The sequence below is a fragment of the Trachemys scripta genome, chromosome 6 (assembly GCF_013100865.1).
Source record: "Trachemys scripta elegans isolate TJP31775 chromosome 6, CAS_Tse_1.0, whole genome shotgun sequence".
Taxonomy (NCBI): Eukaryota; Metazoa; Chordata; order Testudines; family Emydidae; genus Trachemys; species Trachemys scripta.
This window is the reverse complement of record NC_048303.1, coordinates 47,055,307-47,080,321: the sequence shown is the minus strand read 5'-3', so window position 1 is coordinate 47,080,321 and position 25,015 is coordinate 47,055,307. Positions and strand designations below refer to the sequence as shown.

Genomic DNA, 25,015 nt, shown 5'->3' with positions numbered 1-25,015 from the left:
AAAGGGTCTGATAGCAAGCCCTTATATGAGGAGCCCTTAATTCTGGAACTTCTTTCATCATTAGCTGGACAAAGGCAGAGTGTGACCTTCAGGACATGCCAAAAAGGCCTATCTGTTATACCCAAGCTTTTAAGAAGAGAGGATGAATTAGGAGGATGTAGGTGTTTTTAAAAGAGTATTTGTTGATAATCCTGATAGGTTAGATGAGTAGGGAAGAGCTGATAATTTGCAGAACATAACAAACAAATACATAATAATCAACTAATGTACATGTACTTATTCCTTGGTTCTAGATGTGTTTTTAAAAAATATAAAATAATCTTCACTGAAATAATTGAAATTCTGCTGTTTGGACTTCAGAGAAGTTACTCGTGTCTTTAAATAATCAAAAAAAGTCTGCTGGGAGACTGCTTATTAGTGCTCTCAATGTCTGTTGTTGTGTTATGTTACTAATTCAGTGTTTTTGGTTTGTCCTACATACCCAACAAGTAACAGCTGCTGTCAGTCAAAAAACAATTTTTATTTAAATGTGGGGCAAGTGGTAGTATCACATTTCACTTGAGCACACTCTTACTCATGACTATAATGTACAAAACAAAAATATCATTAACCATTGTTTGACTCTACTATAGGCCTGCACACCACACCAGCATTATTTTCTACACCTCATTAAATAAAATGTTAACTTATAAATAGTCCTGTACCAGTTGGTTAACATAAGGAAAGACAGATTGAATTGAAAGCTCAAATCAGCAAAGCTGCTTAACATATACTCTTCAAACAAGAGTAAAGAATTGCGAGTTATCAACTTTAGTGGCTCAATACTTAAAAACTGACATGTCTAGCATATTGATGAATGTTAAATACTTTCTGAGATCCACAAGGAAATTAACATGAAGAACCAGAAAATCTGGTATGTTGGGGCATGCAGATGACATTAGAAAAACTTCACCCAAGAGTCAACAAGATATTTAAAAATAAAGAGATTCCATAATTGGATTCAAATACCTGTCACATTTTTCTGTCCATGTCTCTTCTATGTTTTTAAATCTTTCTTGATCAAATTCAATTTCCCATTGCAAAGCATTTATTTCCTGAGATGAAAAAACAGTAACAGTTAATTACAGGAATGAGTCTAAAGCACCACAACATTTAGATTATTAAAAAAAAAAAAATTGTCCATGTTCCAGATATTTTATCCAAGGACACTCTTGATTCTGCTTTCCCTAATGTCAGAGTTCAGTTTCATTCTGTTACTGAACCAACTAACAGTTCTCTTTAAATTACAGCTGTCTTTAAAAAATACTTAATTAGTAATTTTACGTGACTAGTTGAAACTAACTATACAGGAGATTTAAAAATAAACAGACCTAGACAAATATTGTGGAAAGCATCTGTAGGCAGCCTCCAGATTTGGTTACAAAGTTCTGGAATATTTATCAGGATTTACAACATGGTATTAGCTTGTCCTTTTCTCTGAACATAGTCAGAGGGCAATGTGACAGACTACAGGATTGTCTGTACACAGAGCTTTACATTGGTTTAAGGTGTGATTTTAAATGGATTTAGTTAAACTGGTGCAAGTCTGGTTTATTTTGGTTTAGTTTAGAACAGATTTAAACTAAACTGAAATAAGACACTCTTAAACTGGAATAAGAGTGCTCACACCAGTGAACAGTTTAATTGAACAGGTGCAAGTTTGTGTGAAAACAAGTGCTCACAGAAAGGGACATCCCAGCTCCAGTGAGGTTACTGGGAGTTTTGCCACTGACTTCAATGGGACCAGGATTTCACCCGGAGAGTTTAAGAGGGGATCCTCTGAAGAGTTTAAAAGGAGATTATAAACTGCTGGGGCTTCTGAAGTCCATGTGTCACAAGACCCTATTACCTTTTTAGGTTATGACATTCTGTATGGTTATTTTTCTTGGGTGATGCCCACTAATTGGGCGATTGGGGGAGAACAAAACAAAAACCCAATAGATTCCTTTTCAGACACAAGATTAAAACTAACTAATAGTTTGGGCTGTCCAAAAATGCATGGATATTATGCCATGGTTTCTTTAAGTATCCCTTTCCCTACACAGTAAGTGTTCTTTTCAATACTCAGACATCTAAGATGGGCCTTTTTGACATTAGACAGTTTCTCCTATGGGAGTTTCCCATACTAACAGTAAGCTGCTATTTGTACAAAGAATATCAAGTTGAAATTACTTATATAAAGAATATCAGTCTGTGTAGAAATCCGACCTGTCTGCATGTAGCAATTAAAATTAATACTTGACAGATGGCACATTGTTAGATACATACTGAAAAATTCCCACTCTGCTTTAATTGTTTTACTGTGAAACTCTGTCACAGTTTCTCTGCAGTGCTGGCAGTTAGCAACAATCTTCCACTGAGGACACAAGAGGTATGTTTTGCCTAAATACATTAGACTGCACTCAAGTGGATAATGGTAAAGTTCTTCAGTATCAAAGTGACACTATCTCATGGTAACACTGTTGTAAAGTACTTTGTTCTACACTCACCTTTTTGAAGGAAAATTCTCCAAACATCAGCGTAATGGAGAAATTGATGGTGTTAGCTGCTTTTGAGTAATAGTTCCATATTGGGAGAGAGATCAAGTGATTATCCTCCTTCTAACATGCTACCATTGCAAGTAATCCCTTTGCCTCACCACACAACAGTATATATAGTAAATGAAGAGGAGGAGCAGGTTTTCTCATATTAGAAGTGGCACTATTAACAGCTTTAGACCCAAGTACAATTGAGTCAGAGAACCTGGTTATAACACATTTTTCTCCCAACCCAACTACAATTACAGTGTACAAGAAAACTTCACTGTATCCAATAACTGTACTAAGGCCGTAGGTATTTCCAATCTTCTATCTATAATACAAATTGTAAATGTGGTAGCCAGGTGCTACAACTTAGTTTATTTGCAGTGCGGACAGGTCTTCAGGATGGATTCCATGTGTTGAGGCAGTTAGGCCAGACGTTTTCCACAAGCATTCATGTAATCCCTATGTCTTATTCAGCAGGAAAAACTGCCTCTTTGTGGCATATTACAATCTAAATTCACTGTGAGTGTTCACTTAGGCAGTAGTTAATTGCCAGATAAAAGTGAATTTTGTGTCCATATTTGAATGTAATCTTTTGTACTTGTCTAAATCCCACTTGTATATCTGTAAAATGCCCATGTATTGGACACCTTAAAGGCTCAGAACCAAGCATCACATTGCAGTAACGTTCCTTAGAAAGACAGACAGCTGACAGTCTAACATTTGATTAGAGATACAAGTTCAAGTCTTAAAAAAAATGAGTTAAAGTAGTTTCAATTATACTTGCCCTCAACTCTCTCCACCAGTTTCTAATGGAGCTACATTTATATTCCTAGTCTCAGAATGTCTCTCCCCCACCTTGCTCCTGTGTGTGAAAAAGCCACCCACCCACTCATTAAAAAATGAGAGAGAAAATGACTAAAATTGGAGAGTTGGACACCTAACTCTCTTAAGTTCCTTTGAAAATCCCAGCCTATAAACAAAGTTCTGTCAAATGCACAAAGTGAACAAGTTGAAAAACATTTTTTCCCCTGTCTTTTCAATATAGTAATCTTAATTATTTGTAAACAGAAGGTACAAATGTTCAGACATAAATGTGATAAGTTAACATTGTCTCCTTAAAGCTAAGTGGGATGAGACTTCTGTCAGCAAAACCTAAAACTGAAATAAAGTCAGATATGTATTATATTCAAAAACAGAGGGACCACCTTTGTCAGTTCAGAATAAATCCTAAATTATTGGTTTAGCCTCACAAATTACAAGGAATAAAGCCACTATGATATTAGCATGATTTTGCAGAGACGAGAAATCTGCACCCTTACCTTTTCTAAAGCTCTCTTTTGTTCCTCAGTTTTTTGAAGCATTGCTTTTGTATGACTAGTGGCTTTATTAAACACTGTCTGTGAAAAAGATGAACAACGACAAGATCATATAGACAAATCTAACAGTATTATATAACTAAATTAATGTATCATTTTACATCTTGTGGAAACGGCCATTCTAGACTTAGGCCTGGTCTACACTGGGGGGGGGGGGGAGGGGGAGAGGGAGGAAGAATCGACCTAAGATACGCAACTTCAGCTACGAGAATAGCGTAGCTGAAGTCGACATATCTTAGGTCGACTTACCTCACGGCGCAGGGTCGACTGCCGCCACTCCTCCGTCGACTCCGCTTCCACCTCTCGCTGCGGTGGAGTACAGGAGTCCACGGCAGAGTGATCTGCGATCGATTAATAAATCCGGCGGGTAGTGTAGACGTACCCTTACAGGTGGTATAAAGAATGATAAGCTCTAGCAGCTATTGGAAGAAGGAAGGGCAGGGGAAGCAAGTTAGAAATTAGAATAATATGATTTTAAGGTTTGATATCTCAACCTGTAAGGTTAGAACTAACCAGCATATCCTTTTGGAAAGCTGGGATATCAAGCCTTGTTTTTGAAAGACCAAACTTTAAATCGGTCATTAGTCCCTCAGCTCAGCTGTTCTTTTTGGCACTAATTAAGGACAGAATGTAGAAATTGCAGAACCTGAGATTGGTTTTCAGTTCCCAGAACACGTGAGTGGAGATTCATGGAGAGATTAGGTATTTAATTCCCAAAATTAACCTACTCACTGGTGACAAATGTCGGCACCTGTGAAGCAAAGGGAGCTCTTCTTGACCATAGGTTTTATAGATTTCAAAAGCCACATTTTGCTTTCATGACAAGGAGCAACCACTTCTTAAAAACTTAAGTAGATTGATATAGCACTATCTATAAAAAAAAAATTGTGGGTCAGAGTTATGAATGCAATTCCTTACTGAGGGATTAAGTCACATACCCTTCCTCATATCAACAGACTCATAAGGAAGAAAAAGAAAATTCTTTAAATTAAATTTACATTTAAACTGATTACAAAAATCCTAGTGGTTTTAGTATTCAAGATGTTAAGTTTTCAACAACAGAGTTGCAAACCACAGCTGTGTTTCAACTCCTGCTAGCCTTCGCTATTTTTAAAGTTTAGCAGCATTTCAAGAACATTGAAATGGCCATAATGGGTCAGACCAATGGTATCCTATCTTCTTAAGTGGCCAGTGCCAGATACTTCAAAGGGAACTGAACAGAAGACAGTAATTTCAAATGATCCATCCTGTCATACAGTTCCAGCTTCTGGCAGTTGGCAGTTTAGGGACACCTGGAGCATGGGGTTCTATCCCTGGCCATCTTGGCTAACAGCTATTGACAGACCTATCCTCCATGATCTTAACTAATTCTTTTTTAAAACCAGTTATACCTTTGGCCTTCATAGCATCCCAGACAATGAGCTCCACAGGTTGAGTGTACATTGTGTGAAGAAGTATTTCACTATGTTTGTTTTAAACCTGCTGCATATGAATTTCATTGGGTGATCCCTTGTTCCTGTGTTACGTCCAGGGGTAAAGACCTCTATTGTATCACTCCTTAGTCGTCTCTTTTCTAAGATGAACAGTCCCAGACTTCTTAATCTCTCCTTCTATGGAAGCTATTCCATACTACTAATCATTTTTGTTGCCGTTCTTTGTACCTTTTCCAGTTCTAATATATCTTTTTTGAGATGGGGCAATGAGAACTAAATGCAATATTTAAGGTGTGAGCATACCATGGATTTATATAGTGGTATGATATTTTCTGTTTTTTTATTTCTCTTTCCAAGTGGTTTCCTACATGCCATTAGTTTTTTTGACTGCTGCTGCACATTGAATGGGTGGTAACAGCTAACTTAGAACCCATCATTTTGAATTCATAGTTGGAATTATTTTTTCCCATGTGTATTACTTTGCACTTACCAACACTGAATTTCATCTGCCATTTTGTTGCCAGTCACCCAGTTTTGTGAGAACCCTTTGCAACTCTTCAGTAAGTTTTGGATTTAATTATCTTGAGTAATTTTGTATCATCTGCAAATTTTGCCACCTCACTGTTCACCCACTTTTCCAGATCACTTATGAATACATTGAACAGCACTGGTCCCAGCACAGATCCTTGGGGAACTTCACTATTTGCCTCTCCCAATTGCAAAAACTGACCATTTATTCCTACCCATTGTTTCCTATTTTTTAACTAGTTTCTGATCCATGAGTGGACCTTCCTTCTTATCCCATGACTACTTAGTCTGTTTAAGATTCTTTGGTGAGGGACCATGTCAAAGGCTTTCTGAAAGTCCAAGTATGCTATATCAACGGAATCATCCCTTGTCCACATGCTTGTTGACACTATCAAAGAATTCTAAAGATAGGTGAGACATGATTTCCTTTTACAAAAGCCATATTGATTCTTCCCAAAATATTGTGTTTATCTGTGTGTCTGATAATTCTGTTCTTTTCCCAAGAGGTTCCCCAGTTCCTAATAAACCTAAAACCCTCCTTCCTACATGATTGTCTCATCCATGCATCGAGACCCTTCAGTTTTACCTGACTTTCTGGCCCTGCGTATGGAACTGGAAGCATTTCAGAGAATGCTATCAGGGAAGTCCTGCACTTTAATTTCTTACCTAGCAGCCTAAATTTGGCCTCCAGGACCTTTCTTTCTTTCTTTCTTTCTCCTATGTCACTGGTACCTACATGTACCACAACTACTGGCTCCTCCCCTGCACTGCACATAAGTCTGTCTAGATGTCTCATGATACTGGAAACCTTTGCACCCAGAGAGCGATTTACCATGTGGTTCTCCCAGTCATCACAAACCCAACTACCTATATTTCTAATAATTGAATCCCCCATTACTATTACCTGGCTCTTCCAAGTAACTGGGGTTCATCCTCAGTGTGAGGATACCATGACATCATCTGGAAAGAGGATCCCAACTATGGGATTGTTTACCTCTGCTTCAACTTGGAAAAAAATATATTAAATTTTTTTTTTAAAAAGATCCTTTTTTCTTTTAAGGCCTGTCTGTGTTACAAAAGTAACTTTCAAGGACCCAGGGTACTGTATGAATGATCGTTGACCCAGGTACAATGCCAATACAATTTTAAATGGATGGGACCTAACAGTACTGTAAATGGGGTGCGTAACTACACTAAAACCTTGGAAACTGATTGCGGTGGCTTTGATTTTAATAGTAAACAAAAACATCACAACACATACAAAAAGGTGATCCCCTAATAGTTATTAGATATTGTCTTTTATTGTGAGATATCTGGACGTGAACTGAAAGAAACCTCTGATTTGTGGTGAAAGACACAGCACAGGAAGCAACATTAGTAAAAGGAGTCAAAGGAAGATAGCATCCACTGACTAAAGTGGATAGATCCTATAAGGTCAAACTACCAATGTGCTATTATAGCAGAGCCTCTTTCAATAATAGTTGTGACTCTGTGTGGAAAGCAGTATTCATAATTGCTAGCTCTTTAATATTCAGGTACAGTTAATGCTTTAAATTAAAACCCTATTAAATAAGCTGTTAATTTAAAAGCACTTCTTACCATATTTTGCAGAATTTTAAGTGCTTCTTCTTTTCCTTCAAGTTGTCTCTGTGATGCTTCAAGCTCTACTTTTAAAATCTCTACCTCCTGAAGTGCAAAAAAACAAAAACATAAAAAGTAAAGTTTTTAATGCTTTTAAAGTAAAAGCCAGAACAGTCTTATGTCTCAAGAAGTTATGTTACCAAATGAGCTTCCTTCATAAGATAATCTTTACCTATTAATATGATTTACAGCTTGTTTCCAATATGACATAATGCTAATGAGAATGCATATTTAAACAAAATGTATAATCAAACATACATACAATTACTATTTTTTCCCATTCTCTGCAAATGTACTTTAAAAACATATGTTTGGATTCTGCAGTTCTTTTGTTTTGTGTTTATTCTGGCACAGGCTTTTGAACACTATGCCCTGTTCTGCTTTCTTCTTTTAATTTTGCTACAACTGTATATGGATATTATATAAAATATATGGATACTATTCTAGCATTATTTTGTATACTGAGAATTAAGCAGCTGTCCAAGTAAAAAAGCTCCTACCCAACTCTATCCTCATTTGGATGCCTGGATCATGTTCCCTTCTCCTCTTACAAGGAGGTCAGTTTACAATTTCCAAGAGTTAAAAAGAAAAAATACTCACTCCCTCGGCCCCCCTTCCATTTCTGGTGACAAGCAACAAGGACCTGCCGCCACTCTGAGCAAACGCACACACACAAACACAAAAGTTCTGTCTTGGAACTTTAGGTGAGTCAGAGCAGAAAAGCAATGTTAAGGATGAGGTTTCAGACAAAAATGTCCCAGATTCTTTTAACCAAAGTTCATGTTAAAGATAAGAAGTCACCATGTTAATAGCTGAAATTCATTTTTCAGATTGTAGATGGTAGAAATCTGACTGGCTGCTAGAACTAGATTCTGCTCCAAAATCAACACTGATAAACAGCATTTGTTACAGTTCCACTAATTCAGCAACTGATACTGAAATGTGCCTATATTTGGAGGACTGACTTGGGTGTACAAATTGAGCCATTCAGTTGAATATCTCAAAATAAATGGACAAAAATAAACACTGGTTGAATTGATTCATTCAGTACAGAACATGATTGTATATGCCCTACACGATCAAGAGTTCAAGTATTGTAGAGTTTCAAAAGTAGTCCTTTTCCTAGAAAATGACAATATTCTTATCCAGTGATTTTAGCCTTCAATCTAGACTATATAGGCACATATGCTTTGTATTTAGTTTCCACCTTACATTTGGTCCCTAGAAGCAGCACATGCCAAATCTTTGGCAAATCATTCCTTTGAAGTATTTCATGTTTAAACTGCAGGACTAAGTAGAGAATTTCAATAAAATATGCTCTCTCTCTCTCTCTCTCTCTCTCGCAAACTGATTCTCAGATGCAAGTGATCCTATTGAGTACAGAGTGCCTCTTGGGAGTTGCTGAACACCTTCAACTCCCACTGAATTTAGTGGAAGTTGAGGGCACTCAGCAAATCCCAGGTGTTGAGCACCTTCAGGGACTGGGCCCACATGTTATGCTGTTTGATGATGAATAGAATGCTTTCTGACTTGCATATCCTCTCTATGCCAAAGCTTTATGCTCTTATCCATATACCCTCTTGAAATGTTTTTTATTGAATGAATGCTACTATCCCACAGCTTTATCTGGAGGCTCCTATTTTGTTCTCTTTACTTAGCTTTTCATTTTTGTGGTTTATCTATCTTGTTACTAAGACAATACTAATGTGTAAAGCGTTGTTTTTTGTATTTATTTTACTTTGATAGTAATAAGATTTGTGTTCCTATGTTTGTCCACAGTTAATGGAAGTTGCACCACAACACATTCAAATGACAATTTTTCCTTGTACTGTACAGCATAGCATCCCAATTTACCAATATCTGATTAATAAACTTGGTGATGTTCCTTGAGATTTTACTGTGCTCTGCATGCCAGGTCCCTTCAACACAGCTGGCTTGAAATAGGCCTGCCAGCTTCCATGTTGGTGCTCCAGGTTTCCAAACTGAGAGTGTCATGAAGAGATTGCTGCTAAATGAAGTATTGCCCCTTTAAGGCCCTCCACACTTTGGAAATCTAGAACTAAGAGTCTTCCTCTTCATTGCACTCCTGAATTGGAAAATCCAGAGGGTACAGTGACCTTCAGGCTTATAGATCCTGGGGCACAGAATCTTTTAAGTCTCCCAACTAGCTCTCTGATTGACAGAACTCATGTTTACCCAAAAGTTTTGGGTATTCTAAGATCTTCCAATGAAATAACATTATACATATTTTATTACATTATAATAAACAAGCATTGCAAAAGAAGCCCATTCAGGACTAGTACTAACCTCTATAGCCTCCTGAAGTTGTTGCCTTAATTCTTCATTTGACACGTCAGAATTAGACTCTGTATAAAATTGATGAGATACCAACACATTCACAAAACTCCCAATTCTTTTAGTTTTCTTTACCTTTATATTGATAAGAGAGCCCATTTAGATACCCATTAGCATCCTTGTAATTTTTATGAGGCTAAATAACACAGAATTACAAAATACATTAAAACAGTATCTATTATGTGGTCTGCAATATTTCACATGTAAAGAAGCCAAAATTAGAAAAAGAAAAGTTTAGCCACACAGAGAATAAATTAATGTCAAGTGTTTCCTTTTACCAAAAAACCTCTTTTCCCCCAAATGCACTTTCATTTTTCCTGTATATTTATAAAAAAATTGTTTTAAGTTTTCAACATTTAAAAAACAAGACAACAACAACTAGGTACCACGTGTTCAAGAACTCTAATTGCATAGAGTGTGGATGACTTGCATGAAGCTTTGCAGGAATACATGGAGGGAAGCACTACACTGGATCCACTCATTCAACTCATATAGATCTCAGGTGCTTATTATGGACAACTGCTTTTTCTCACCTATGCCCTAATCCTTCAGTCACCTCCATTCCACATAAGTAAACCCCTATGCAGAGGCCCAATGAATTCAACATGGTTCCATGTGGGCTCAAGCTCTGCTTGCATGGAGCTCATTGCATAGACCCTTATCACTTAAGGTGCAAGCAGAAGCATTGTGAAATTGACTGGGATTGCACAAGTCTCATAAATTTCACACTGGTCCTGCTGATACCAGAAAAAGAGCAATTACGTGGGACAGTTTGGTTTATGTTGGGGGGGGGCGGAGTGAGCCAGAGTGACTAGAACACCAATAACTAAACAGACATTGGAAGGGGGGGGGAGGGGGAGGAGAAGCACTAACTGTAGTTGACTATATTCACAGCATTGCCACCTTTATATAAAATTCAACACTAATAATGAAAAAACAGAGAGTTTCAAATGCTGTAGAGTGACTTTTTAAGGGTGAGATTGTTCCTGAACTATAATTTCAATGATATATCAAGCACAGATGTTTGATATTTAGCTGGAAACTAAATTTTAGAAATAATTTCAGGGATGATATACTTAAGCACCTTACAGACACAAGGAAGTGGAACAGGACTGTGTCATTCCAATTCCTCCATTAAAAGAATAATAATAATAATAATAATATATGGAGATATGCTTATCTCATAGAACTGGAAGGGGCCTTGAAAGACTGAGTGCAGTCCCCTGCCTTCACTAGCAGGACCAAGTACTGTCCCTGACAGTTCCCCCCATCCCTAAATGGCCCCCTCAAGGCTTGAACTCACAACCCTGGGTTTAGCAGGCCAATGCTCAAACCACTGAGCTATCCCTCCCTAAATAAAGAAAACTAGTCTGCTCCTTCCCCCGCCCCCGTATTTCCTGTTCTCTTTGTCAAACCTCACTTTCAATGACCCCATGAAAGAAGGGTCATAGGACCAGTAGCTGGAAGGGAAAAATCCAATATAGCTTCAACCCCTAGCATTTGAAGAGGCTGGAGGGAGAGCTGAGACCATCCCAAAACTAAACTGAACTTACAGTCCAATGCATTTGGCTGTATTTATACAATAATTCAGTGTTTATCATGCTAAATCAACTCCCAAAAGTCTAATGGAAATAAACATTTTTATTCAGCAATTCACATAGTCTACATATTCTTCCTTCTGTTTGTCATAAAAATATTTCAGCACTACAGAGCAGTATCAGAAAATATAAGCAGCATAACTAAAATTCTTAAGCATTATTAGACTTCTAAGGGTGACTAACTTTACGATGACATGAGCTCGAAAGACTACAACACTAACTTTTAAGATTATATCAGTTACCAATGTATTGTGCAAACATTACAGGCACGTCTTAAAAATATTTCATTAGAGGTTCTCAAAATGTTTTAGAAACATTTCAAATAAAGCTTCATAACACTCTTGTGAGGTAGATTATTTTCTCAATTTCACAAACAGAGAAACTTTAGGGGCAAATAATTAACTAAAAGTTAGTCTTACCAGAACTATTTTGTCGGCTGCATCTAGTAACGCCACTTATTCCAAGCTTTTTGGATGACACATCATATAAACCATTGCATTTTGAATAGTGAAAAATTGCAGCATCACTTTGTTCCCCTTTCTTTAACAGAAGCGGGCTGAAGATCTTATCAGACCCTTTCCTAGATCTAAACGTGTGCACATTTAAACCTTCCATTTCATAGACACCACCAGGTCTTCTACCAAGTCCATTTCCCAAGTCTCCACAGGTCATGTCATCCTCTTCACCTTCAGAGTCTCTCTCCTCCTGTTTGCTTTGTAATGTGAACACCTCACTCATTGGCAATGCGAATGATGTCTTCTTCAGAACTCTATATACCTATTTTGAAAGGGAAAAGATCCTCAAACAAAGTAGCAGTACAGAAGGGAATGTAGTACTTTGTCTGAGATGAAGTGAAAAATCTTGTGTTTTTAAAGTCCCAGTGTTTTCCAACACCATGTTCAGGATCCCAGAAAATGTCTACTGTGTACATGAACAAAACACACTAAGACAATCTAAGTCATTTGTCCATAAAATTACTTGCTAGGTATGCAGGAGTGATTCTGGTGACTTGAATCTAAGATTAAACAAACAGATTGGCTTTAACGGACACAAAAGCAGCAGGTATTTTCAGTTTGTTCAAAGTATGTTTTTCATAACATAAAAGCATATCAGTGTTCTGGTCTCTGCCAACGAGGCACAAGAGAACACGCCTACCTATCTACTCACTAGGTTTCTTTACTTTAAAAAAAAAAAAAAAAAAAAAAAAGGCAGTAAAGAAGAAGTATTATTAGGTTTACAATTCACTAGGTACAAGAGTCACATCAAGTTCTCTGAAGCGTGTAACATTTAGTTCATGCACAAGTAATTCATGTACAGTAGAAGTATAAGAAAAATTATTCCCTTCTGAACTTTCTTGAATTTAATGGATTTAGTTTTAAACAATTTAATACTATTTTCAATCGAGGCTTGTTCAGTGATAGACATTTAATTTGTAAAAACAATGAAACCTTTATAAAGAGGAAAAACTTTATATCCTTTCTTTAGTCATAGATCACCTGCATTCTGTGTATATTATTTTTAGCATGTTTAAATGTCAACACCAGCTGACTTGGTAACATTTTCAACACTACAATAGTTGCAAGCTGATGTAAACATTTCTAAATCATATCCCACTAATTTGGACTTTACCTCTCTTAATTTTCAATATGATGTAATAATAATTTGATAGCTGTTGGAACCACTAATCCCAGGATTTTTTCCTAAGAAAGGGGAGGTCACCATTTATCTTTTAGGCATTTCCATTGTGCCCATCGCCATGATGTCTAGCGCTAGAAATTAAGAATCAAAAAACAATTTATCTCCAAGCTTCCAAACTCAACTGCTGCTACTTATTTGGTTTACAAACTCAATTCTTCCTGCCAACCCTGTCTCCTTATCTTCTCTCATGGAAGAAACACAGTGATAGATAGTCCTGGATTATTGTAATTAACAAAAGTGTGTAAACTCCAGTCACATTTTAAATATATTTTGAATTCCTCCCAGCTGAAACAGAGCATCCTGAAGCCAGGAAACACAGAAGATCATGTTGAGACTGCAAGGCAAGAAAATGAAAGGCCAAATTCTGCCTCCAGGTATACTGGTAGTGCAGAGCTTCATCCTTCCTTGTGAGCAGAAAATAGCAACAGAGACCAAAACAGATACTCTAGGACAGCAGTTCTCAAACTGTGGGTTGGAACCCCAAAGTGGGTCGCAACCCCATTTCAATGGGGTTGCCAGGGCTGGCGTTAAGACTTGCTGGGGCCCAAGGCCGAAGTCAAAGTCTGAGTCCTACAGCTCAGGACCAAAGCTGAAGCCTGAGCTCTGCTGCGGTTTTGGCCCCCCTGCCTGGTTTGGCAGGGCTTGGGCTCGGTCTTTGGACCCCCACCTGGGATAGCGGGGCTTGGGCGGGCTCAGGCTTCAGGCCCCACTCCTGGGGTCATGTAATAATTTTTGTTATTAGAAGTGGGTCACGGTGCAATGAACTTTGAGAACCAGTGCTCTAGAATCAATAATTCAGACGGACAGCTTACTGGATAGTGTGCCTACTGGATAGTGTATGAACATTGGCTCAAATGTTTATTCATTAGCACACCTAATTAAATTTCTATTCACAGTACTTTTTGACAGACTAATGGATTATTTTTTTCAGTAATGTTAGTTGAGTGGCCCACTGAACAAATATGTAAAGTTTAAAATTGCACCACGCTTCTTAGAAACTCATCTATGTGTTGAAAAAGAAACACTCAACATACACCTGGCTGTTTGAAAGAGGGTAATCAGCAAAGTCTGTGTCTAATCAGTTACTTATTAGACTCAAATTTATAAGACTAGAACAGATGCACTATATAGGGTAAATTCCTACTCTTTACACAAGGACACCTAGAAAGATAAATTTCAGAGTAACAGCCGTGTTAGTCTGTATCCGCAAAAAGAAGAACAGGAGTACTTGTGGCACCTTAGAGACTAACAAATTTATTAGAGCATAAGCTTTCGTGGACTACAGCCCACTTCTTCGGATGCATATAGAATGGAACATATAATGAGGAGATATATATACACACATATATGAAGAAGTGGGCTGTAGTCCACGAAAGCTTATGCTCTAATAAATTTGTTAGTCTCTAAGGTGCCACAAGTACTCCTGTTCTTCTTTTAGACAACTAAAGATTTTTTTTAAACCAGGTGTGTGCACTTTTTTGCACTTTATAATTTATAAATGTCAAAAGGCATTTTTTAAAATTATTTTTCCTCTGCCTGTTTTTACACTAAAAATTCAAGTCATGTCTAGCCTAAAGGACTATATGGCTTTGTTTACATTGGGAATTAAAGGTCTGAAAAATCCTAGCTGTGTAGCTCTATCACCAGTGGAATGGATGGAGGCTGCAGCATAGACAAGGCTCAGGCATTTTTACAGTAAGCCCATTTTTAATGTCTGAGCCTACCTAAACTTTGTCTACTCTACTGCTTTCTCTGCTGCTCCTGAGGGAAACCACAGGTATAAAAAAAATCCAGCTAGATACAAGGAGAGAGAGTCTTCCAGTCTAAACAGGTCCCGAATTTCTAATTTAAAAATATAGACAGCTGTTAACCTTTTCAAGTCTTCGTTATACATCCTAACACCAAAAAAAGGATTACAAGACCAATGTTTCTCCTTTTGCAAGACACTTTTGAATAGCAGTAAGATATTGAAATTCAGGGCCAAAAAGATATTCTGGTCAACGTGCAGGAGTGAAAAAAGTAGATGGTTCTAGTGATGAAGCACCTAATTCCAGGAAGTGGACGATGCCATTAACTAACATTGAAGAAATCAAACCGTTTGCTCTCCCCTGTGCAGACGTGTGATTTCTCCTAGGGAGCGAGGAAATAAATCACACCTGTGTACAGAACACAGTCCCAGCACTCAAGCTCTGCAGCATCCCCCTAGGCTACCCATCAGCCCTGACCCCAGAGCGCCTGAACCCTGGGCGCGTACACACTCCACCCACAGCACCCAGCGGGTATTGCTGCTTCAAGTTGTGCAAACCTTGTTTTATTACCAAACCCACCCGCCTGCACCGCACCCCCAACAAGACCTATGGCCTTCCTCCTCCTGCCACCAGTTCCCCAATCTTTCCCCTCAGCAGCCTCCCTGGAGCGCCCAACCCTGCAGCCCAACCGCACCCCTCGCAGGCTCCCGTGTGCTGCATTCCCAGCCCGGGGGAACCGCCCCAGGCGGCGCCGCTGCTGCCCCTTCCAGCCAGGATACGAGGGCCCGTCCGAGCCCGGCGGAAGGAAACCCCGCGGAGCTCCGCGCACCCGTCCGGACAGGCCCGTCAGCAGCCACCGGGAGGCTGCAACCACCCCGCGGCCCACGAACCTGGGTCTGTAGGCTCCGCAGCCGCCAGCGTTTCCTTGTCCCCCGCCTGCGAATACCTGCAGCGCGGTCCCTCCCTCGGGGGCAGGGCCTCAGTTAGGGCCGCCCCCCAGCCGGCGCTCTGCATGGGTGCGCTACTAGCTTTCCGTGTGGGGCCTCAGCCAAAGTAGGAGTGGGGCAGGGCGGGAGAGAGAAAGCACCGGGGGAGGGCAGGTCGTGATGCTTCCCACCCCCACCCCCTAGCCCTGGGTGAGCCCACAGGCAGAAAGCAGCCAGGTGGCAGTGAGTGCATGTGCAGAGCTCAGCCTGGCACCCAACTGCCCACTTGATGTAAGGGCAGGGGTGGCTCTATGTATTTTGCCGCCCCAAGCACAGCAGTCAGGCGGCTTTCGGCAGTGCATCTGCGGGAGGTCCGCTGTGGATTCGGCGGCGTACTTGCGGGAGGTCCACTGGTCCTGCGCCTTTGGCGTACCCGCTGCCGAATTGCCGTAGAAACCGCAGGACTGGTGGACCTCCTGCAGGCATGCCACCACAGGCAGCCTGACTGCCGCCCTCACGACAACTGCCAGGCCGCCCCTGCGGCTTGCTGCCCCAGGCACGTGCTTGGTGCACTGGTGCCGCCCCTGGTAAGGGGACTGTTGCCCCCTTACTAACATTCAGTGGGGGGTTTTGGTTGCCTAGCTCCCAGCACTAAAAGAATGGGGAGAGGCTAATGCTCCAGGTCAGCCTCAGCCTCTGAGCCTGATTGACAGGGCGGGCAGGCTAAACAGGGAATCAGGAGGCCGGTGGGGTCCTGTCCTCCCTGTGAGCTGGAATTGCCTGGGTCAGACAGAGTGGGGCCGAGCTAAGGAGAAAGCAGGAGCCCAAGCTGAGCTGGGGAGCAGAGCCGTGCCAGATCCAGAGGGGCCGGAAAAGCAGAGTTGGGAGCAGAGTCACAGGAGCACCCAGGAAGAGAGCAGATCCTGTGCTGGGAGCAGAGCTGCAGCCAGAGAGCCAGGTTGGTGAGCAACTGGGGCTGGTAAAAGGCCCAGCGCAGAAAGATACCCCCAGCCAAGGGTCCTTGCAGGCCAGAGTGGGAGGGGGATCATGCTGGGAAGGGTCTCACCACCCAAAGCCCGGAGGTATGTGGCCACCACCATTGCAAGTGTCCAACCCACAGCATCCTGGCAGCACAGCCAGGGCCTGAGAAGCAGACCTGGGACCTACAAGGAACAGACTGTAAAGTGCCCTAATGGCCAGAGACACTGTTTGTAATGTTCCCTGACACAGAGCGGGGTGATGTGTTTTCCTTTAACTTTTCCCATTTTTTCTTATTCTTTTTTAAAATTGTTAAGCAACTTGTATTTGCTTTAAATTGTATGAAATGATCAGTGGGTCAGGGAGATGCCCAATTCAGAGAGAATACCCCAGAGTGAGGACACCCTAGCCCCTGTCCTAGGTGATCACAGCAGGGTTGGGGATTGAGTCCCCAGGAATCCTAGGCCCAGCCTTGTCCAGCTTACGAGGACTCTGCCAGACAGGGGAGTGGAAGGGGAGGGAGGCCTCTGGGTAAAGGGAGTGGGAGTGGGGACTCAAATCCTTTCACTAGCCCCTTCACTGGGGTAGTGCAGAAGCCAGGAAAGTTCCCCACAATACCTGGACCATTCCCCTGCTTACATTAGCATTTATTACCTTCTGTGCCATAGAAGAGATGATGAGCTTTATACACAGAGAGGGGGTATATGCAATTGCTGATACTTCAGCTCATAGCCGAAAGCGGGTTAAAAGTTCCCCCTGCAGAGTGGATTCCCTGACTATTGTATATATGGCTTCTTATAACTTCTAATGCATCTGGTGCTGGCCCCTTTCAGAGACTGGATTCAACACTGGGTGAACCATTGGCCTGATGTCCTATGACAATTCTTATAGGGCAGGAGACATTGATTGAATATTTTGAACTCTGTGGGATGCTCTATGAGCTATTAATGGTTAGTGATGTTTGCATAGAAGATAAAAGGCTAAAATAGATATAGAGGTATATAAGTTACATGTCTGTACCAACCCACTCTTTTCCTGAAACTATAGTTCTAGATGTTACATTCCACAAATCTCATACAAGTAAAATAGACCAATTAACACTTTTTATATTAATGTACTTTAATTTTCATGTTCAGAAAAATACTTTACCAAAAATACTTTACCAAAAAAAAAGCCAAAATTTGCTTTATGGAAGTATACACAGAACTTGTTTGCATTATAGTCCTTCAAATCAATCTGAACACCAGTTAAGACATTTTTCCTCTTCCAGCAGGTGATAAGTTTAAGCAACTCTGGCAGTTTCTTACTCTTCTAAGATTCTGTAGGCCTTTATTCAAGCAACACTCCCATTGTGTTCAATGGGAATGTAACTTGCAGAATCTGGCTCAGAGAGCTCACAACCCACCATGAACAAACAAGATAAACCCATCCAAATTAAATGCTATCCTTTCACACAGATCTTTGTTAACAGAATCCAATCACATCATTTCCATGCACACAGGCCTCTCAAACAGTTACAGAAACCTATAAATAATGACGAGCAAGGAACCTGCTAGTATTGTAGCTGTAATAACAGCTGGCTGCATAATGTAGTACAATTAATAAAGAGTGATTCTTGCAGGGACTAACATTTAACTGGCCATTATGACAGGTGACCACAGGCACTGAAGCTCAGGTTTCACTGTAGTCACTTACATTTGCCTTCAAACAATAATTCACATTCCCCTTTCCACAAAATGATATAGTGCTGCTTCTTTAAACTTTCCATTCACAAAAACTTTAAAATTCACCCAAAGTGAATAAAATAATCAACATAAAATAAGCAATGGTTTATGTTATGAAGAAATATTTGATAATATGCTCCCCTATGCTATGAAGAAGCTTCTTCTGTTTTAAAATATCTTAGTATTTGAAAACAGCTCACAAGTCATGCATTTCACATACCTACCATGAACATAAGCTTTCAAATATATACTCACTCCATTGTAGCCTGGAGCTTTCTCTAATGTAAGAGCAGCCTGTGTGTGCTCCTGATTTCCCTCTATAACCATTTTATAATATAGATGCCAGCTCCTCTCAGTACAAAATCCATCCTTCAGTGGTTGGCATTATTTTAATTTAACCATATCAGATTCATCAGTATGATCAATCATTATTATAATTTCTCAGTTTTTCTCAGATTAAAAAGTTATCGTTCAATTGCACTTCAGTGACTAAAAAAGATTAGTTTACCATGCCACAATTACAAATTTCATTTATTGAATGGCCAGAATAACCTGGAAAAAAAAAAAAAGTCCAACATGTTCCTTTTTCCTCAGAATTCAGTTGTTGTCTTTCATCCACTGCTCAATCCACTGTATAATCTGATCTAAATTCCGCTCCAGGTCCTCTGGCGTGTTACTCGGCAACTGGTGTACAATTTCTTCCTTATAAGATGACATTGCCTCTTCATAAATAGTCTGGAAAATCTCACATTGAATGTTGTCCTGTAGTTTTTTCCCTTTGTACCCTCTAAACACAAAAACAAAAAACACACACACATTTAAAAAAAAAAAAAAAAAGAGGACTTTATATCCTTATTTTATACAAAACCCTGAATTTATACTCTTGAAAGGGCTCCTGTGAATCTGCATGACAATTCACCTTCATTTACTCCACTGATTTACCTGTTTTCAAGTCTGTCGTACAGAAATGAGTTTTCAGTGCGAAGTACAAATACTATATGAAACCAGCGTTCTGGGAAGAAGTCACAGCCATGATAATCAACAATAACTCCACCTTCATTCATTTTGTCTTCTAGTTCATCAATTACCTACAGAAAAGTCAGACAAAGGCACAAGAAAACTAGATGCAGCTTCTTTGTACAGTAAAAGCTTTGTTATCTGGCAATGTTGGGGGAAATGAGGGACTCCCGGTAAGTAAAAAATTCTGATTAACTAAGAGGGAGGGAGTTTGGGGCTGGGAGTTGGGGCATGGGCTCTGGGAGCGAGTTTGGGTGTGGGAGAGGCCTTGGGGCAGGGGTGCTGGATCTGGGCGGCGCTCATCTTGGGCAGCTCCCCGCAAGCAGCGGTGTGTACCTGCTGCTCCTAGGTGGAGGCATGGCTAGGTGGCTCTGCACGCTGCCTCCCCCTGCAGGCACCGCCCCCACAGCTCCTAGAGCCCGTGCCCTGCACCCCCTCCCACACTCCCAACCCTTCGCGGCCGTTCCTCTGCCTAGGAGCAGCAGGGACATGTCGCTGCCTTCAGGGAACCACGCAAAGCCAGACAGGAAGCCTGCTGGCCCCACACCAACCAGACTATAAACCAGACTTTCAATGAAGATCAGAAAGGCCGGTTTACAGAGCTTTCCGGTTGGTAAAGTGCCAGATAACACAGCTTTTACTGTAATTAACCCCACTCCCACCTTCAATATGCTAGATTTTTAAGTTGGACTCACTCGGTCTTCATCCAAAATTGGGCATTCATATTCCTCATCAAAGCCTTCATATAATTCCCCTATAGAAAAAAAAAAAGAGTCCACATTATTTTGTGAGATAATGGTAGTACAATTAAACACATTTATATTAATCTGACACTGACAGTCAAAAGAAATTGTTTATTTTTCAAATTCTTTAAAACCTATTGTATAGGATTTTTTCAATAAAACAAATGCCATGGATAAAAGCATTAGCTTGAACATTAAAGCTGGGTGGATTAATTTAAATCAGCAAACAGGAAACCTGGATTTAAATAACTGATTTTAATCATGTTTTGCATTTGAACTTTTTAGTTATTTTCCTAAAGAAAAAAGTTGATTCTTCTTGGTTAGTACCAATTAACATACTGATTTTCAACTAAATATGGCCTTTACACTACATTTGGTGCTTCTTTTTGCTAATCAGGAGGACACTACATCTATACAAATGTATTTAAGCAATTATATAGCTTAATTTACATTTATACAAATTCTTGATTTTTACAGTTTTTATGATTTTAGAATATGGTTAATGATGCATTTCTTATTTACTAGATGATTAATGTATTTGTGATTTATGTTAGGCTCTCTTTAGATTAATATTTATTTAATAAAAATTCTGTTATTATGCATTTTTAATTGAAGTACCTTAAGATACATAAGAAAAAGGTTTATCAAAACATGTTTTGCCCTTAAAACTAATATATTAAACAAAGGATTACTCTCTGCACTTAGTGAATCAAAATGATTATTTCTGGCCTCCATGTCCTTCAAGATTTTTGAACTAGTAGATATCATTGTGTTGCAGCTAGTTTTTGATTCATAGATTGGAAGAGGAAAACAAGTGCTCCTTCTTCTTCAACTTCCAATTGGTTTCCTAATTTTGTATGAACTAGCTGAATAAACTGAAAAGAAGAAAATATTCTCTCTGCACCTCAGAAGAAGCTACAGCGGTCAAAAGCTGCAACAAATCCCGGTGCCAACTCTGCCCGCATATCTATTCAAAGGACACAGTCATAGAACCTAACCATCAGCCGCACATCTACCAATGTGATATATGCCATCATGTGCCAGCAATGCCCCTCTGCCATGTACATTGGCCAAACCAGACAGTCTCTACGCAAAAGAATAAATGGACACAAATCTGACATCAGGAATTATAACTTTCAAAAACCAGTAGGAGAACACTTCAGTCTCCCTGGAGAACTCAACAACAGACTTAAAAGTGGTAATTCTTCAACAACAAAAACTTGAGAAACTGCAGAACTGAAATTAATTTGCAAACTGGACACCATCACATTAGGCCTGAATGAAGATTGGGAGTGGATGGGTCACTACAAAAACTCATTTCCCCCTGCTGATACTCTCACCTTCTTGTCAACTGTTTGAAATGGGCCACCTTGTTTACACTGGCCTCATTAGCACCACACAAGTGATTTCCACCCCTTCTTGTCAACTGTTGAGAATAGCCCACTTCCACCTTAATTGAATTGGCTCATTAGCACTGACCCCCCCCACTTGGTAAGGCAACTCCCATCTTTTCATATGCTGTGTATTTATACCTCCCTACTGTATGTTCCATTCCATGTATCTGATGAAGTGGGTTTTAGCCCACAAAAGCTTATGTCCAAATAAATTTGTTAGTCTCTAAGATGCCACAAGGACTCCTTGTTGTAAAAGCTGGTTTAGCACTTCAGAGAATTCTGGTTCTAGGTGCATAGCCATTGACTTCCACCAGTTCAGTGGTCTGGGGTTTCTTTAAAACTTGTCTGCAAATATGTACTGCTTCATATTATTTCTGGTATTTAATTTAAATGATTAACAGATTATCATAAGTGTAGACCTTTACATTGACAACCTATTTCAAGTTTAAAGTTTGTTTTTTTAAAAATCCTGTTTTTAATTTAAATAAAAAATCCAATTCATTTTAAAAATATCAATTTTTATCCACACTTTATTAAAAAAATCTGTCATACCACAAGCCTTTTAGCACCGGATTATGCCTCCATATGGCAAAGCTGCTCAGGGAAACGAGAACATGAGGTGCAATTGTATAAGGGTGGGAAGTATGGTGAGCAGCTGGTTGTGCTACACCTTTAAAAAGGTGCAGTTAACACTTTCTCAAGTAGAACAGGAGTACTTGTGGCACCTTAGAGACTAACAAATTTCTCAAGTGTTTATCTTTCAGCTGTCTCAGGGCTTCATCCCGCAACCCTCGTGCCTATAAGCAGTCCTCACTGATGCAAATAGTCCCACTGATTACAAAGGCCTGATCTTGCATCTGAATCTACACAAGCAGAGCCCCATGGGCGGTAGGTATCATAGGCTGGGGAGGCTGTGCCTCTCCAAACAGCCAGGTATGGCCCTGCCCCCATTCTGCCTCATACCCTCCCTGCTCTGGGGTTCCCCCTGTGCAGTGGCCCCATCTTGGCCTGGGGCCATGCCACCCAACACGCTGGGGGAGCTAGCCTAGCGGAGGGCCAGCAGCCACAGTGTAGGAGCTCTGGGTTCCAGCAGTTGTGGAAGAGGTGAGACCTTGTGTGGAAAGGGCAGGGCTGGGGGATAGCCTTCCTCAACCAGCAGTTCACATGTCACCCATGCAGACCCCCGTATCTACATGGGTCCACTTGAAGGAGAGGGGCCAGAGGGGCTGTTTGCATGAATGAGGATTGCAAGACAGAGCCCTGAGTTGGTAGAAAAAAAAAAAAAAAGTATTTTATTTGAGAAATGGCATATCACATAATTAGACTGGAATGTAATGCCTATGCTCAAGGGAGCAGAATTAAGGTTATGCACGAGACTTCGACTTTAGCATCTCCTGAGTGCCTTATTATGCAACCTTAATTTTTCTCATAATATAGTTCTTTAGATGGAACAAGTAAATACAGTACTGAGCACTAAATCACGCTCTTGCTTTTATACTGGTGAGGAAGATAAATAAAAAGGAAGGGGAGGGGAATAGACTGCCAAAGAAGAAGTCATTTGCTAATATCCCTATTATTCTAACCTGGCTTGTCAGCACTAAGGTAGGACTTTGCCTTAAAATATAATCAAATCACATTTGGAGAGATTGAGGAAAGGAAGAAAACAGGGCAAAGTGTAAGAAAAAATGTGTATAGCGGACATCGGTCTGAACTATAGTTTGTAAATGCACTCAGTATGAAGGACAGATACATGGTCAAATGGTGGCATCCTATTAGATGATTCATTTAACAAGGAATACTTATTATTTTAACAGGATTTACATGAACATAAGTCTAGTATTTATCTCAAAAGAAATTATTACAAGCTCTCCTAAGTGTATCACGCCCATCAACCCACCAAAAAATATATAATTTTGATTAAGCAGCAATAATGCACATTTAATATATACTTATCTACTGTTTGCAAGTCTGTCTTATACAAAGCAAATATATTCTAAATGCTTAAATGGAGTATTCTGTTATACAACATACCTTCTTTTGCCAAATCACCCACATTAACGTATGTTGCTCCTACTCTTGCTGCAAGCTCTTTGCCCAGTGTAGTCTTCCCTACACCAGGAGTACCTATAAAACAAATTATATAAAGTTACATGTTATTTAAATCAATGGCATTCATATAATGTATTTGTATCATACCTAACATAAGTACTTTAGCAAATAAATACATTATGGTACATCACAACCATAAACTCACTGATAAACAGAAACACAAAATTATGTTAAAATTACTTAAAAATAAAGTTTAGATTTAAAGGAACCAAGTCAGCTGTGCAGATCTTAAAGGCCACAAATGTTTCTTTAAATAAGTCAGCCAGATAAGTGCACCAGAAGACCCCACAACAAAATAACCACCACCAAACACCCGACCCCCACAGAATAACAGAGAAGGGGGAGAAGAAAGTTCGGCAAGAAAATACAAATCTGAATGGCATCAACAAATGAAAGTGAAATCTGCTCTACACTATGCAACTTAAAACTGATCCCAACTAACTCTGGAATCATATGGTCACGGTAAAGTCCTAGCAACACTCTGCCGAAACCCTAAGTTTCAAAGCCAGTTGTCAGACTACTTGTGTGAATGCATCACTGCCATTCACGGCAAAGAACTGATGGAAAAAAATTCCTCCGTCAGACCGTGACGTATCGAAGGCTGATAATGGATCTAACAAAATGAATGAAACATGCAATGGGATCACTAGCCTTTGCAATCGTTAAGCCACTTAACCCAAAGCAGTTCCCAAGTTTCACGACCACTTCCCAGATCCCCACTGGCAGGGGCAAAGGAAACGAACATTTGCAGACTCGGCTGCGGAGTCGCTATGAATCTCGTACTGATCGCCCAGGCCAGCAGCGAACCCCTCTTCGCTCAGTGACCCGGTGCAACGTGGGGACCTGCGGCTCAGCCTGCCCAGAGCAGGCGGCGGGGCGGCCCCGCGCTGCCCCGGGATCCCATGTCGCTGCTCCGGCGCCACAGGCACGGCTCTCACGGTCTCTCACCCGTAAGTAGGATGTTGGGCCGCCGCATGTCTGGCGTCTCGCCGGCTGTTGGGACGAAAGCAGCAACTAGTCACCTAGGAGACACGTGAGCACCTTGCCGGGGCCTTCCCTAGCCTCCAGGCTCGGCGCACACTAAGGTCGTCAGCAGCTGCCCCACCGCCGCTTGATTGGTTTGTGGTGGCTGCCTTTGGCGGGGGTGTGGGGCAGGCGCTGTGCGGGCAGCTAAGTGCCGCGG

General features: G+C 40.4%; 2 protein-coding genes across 3 annotated transcripts in view; both read right to left on the bottom strand.

Moving 5' to 3' along the window:
• CCDC125 (coiled-coil domain containing 125) overlaps nucleotides 1–15,979 on the bottom strand; it is a 37,017-nt gene extending 21,038 nt beyond the window's left edge. The window contains exons 1-6 of the mRNA XM_034774626.1: nucleotides 15,832–15,979; nucleotides 11,915–12,272; nucleotides 9,850–9,908; nucleotides 7,501–7,587; nucleotides 3,884–3,961; nucleotides 1,009–1,094 (exon numbers count right to left, since the gene is read on the bottom strand). Of these exons, the coding sequence (XP_034630517.1) occupies nucleotides 1,009–1,094; nucleotides 3,884–3,961; nucleotides 7,501–7,587; nucleotides 9,850–9,908; nucleotides 11,915–12,233 (629 nt within the window). The 5' untranslated portion in view covers nucleotides 12,234–12,272; nucleotides 15,832–15,979. The remainder of the gene's footprint in view (nucleotides 1–1,008; nucleotides 1,095–3,883; nucleotides 3,962–7,500; nucleotides 7,588–9,849; nucleotides 9,909–11,914; nucleotides 12,273–15,831) is intronic.
• Nucleotides 15,980–17,946: 1,967 nt separating this feature from the next.
• On the bottom strand, nucleotides 17,947–24,992 carry AK6 (adenylate kinase 6). 2 transcript variants are annotated; one of them, XM_034773823.1, is made up of 5 exons: nucleotides 24,781–24,992; nucleotides 23,755–23,847; nucleotides 20,282–20,340; nucleotides 19,512–19,657; nucleotides 17,947–19,356 (listed from the first exon to the last, which is right to left on the bottom strand). In XM_034773823.1, exons 1-5 carry the CDS (start codon nucleotides 24,806–24,808, stop codon nucleotides 19,167–19,169), a joined length of 516 nt encoding a protein of 171 aa, XP_034629714.1. In that variant the 5' UTR covers nucleotides 24,809–24,992; the 3' UTR covers nucleotides 17,947–19,166. The 2 variants fall into 2 exon arrangements, with proteins under 2 accessions (XP_034629714.1, XP_034629713.1); XM_034773822.1 differs by lacking the exon at nucleotides 24,781–24,992 and adding an exon at nucleotides 24,484–24,750.
• Nucleotides 24,993–25,015: the final 23 nt, after the last annotated feature.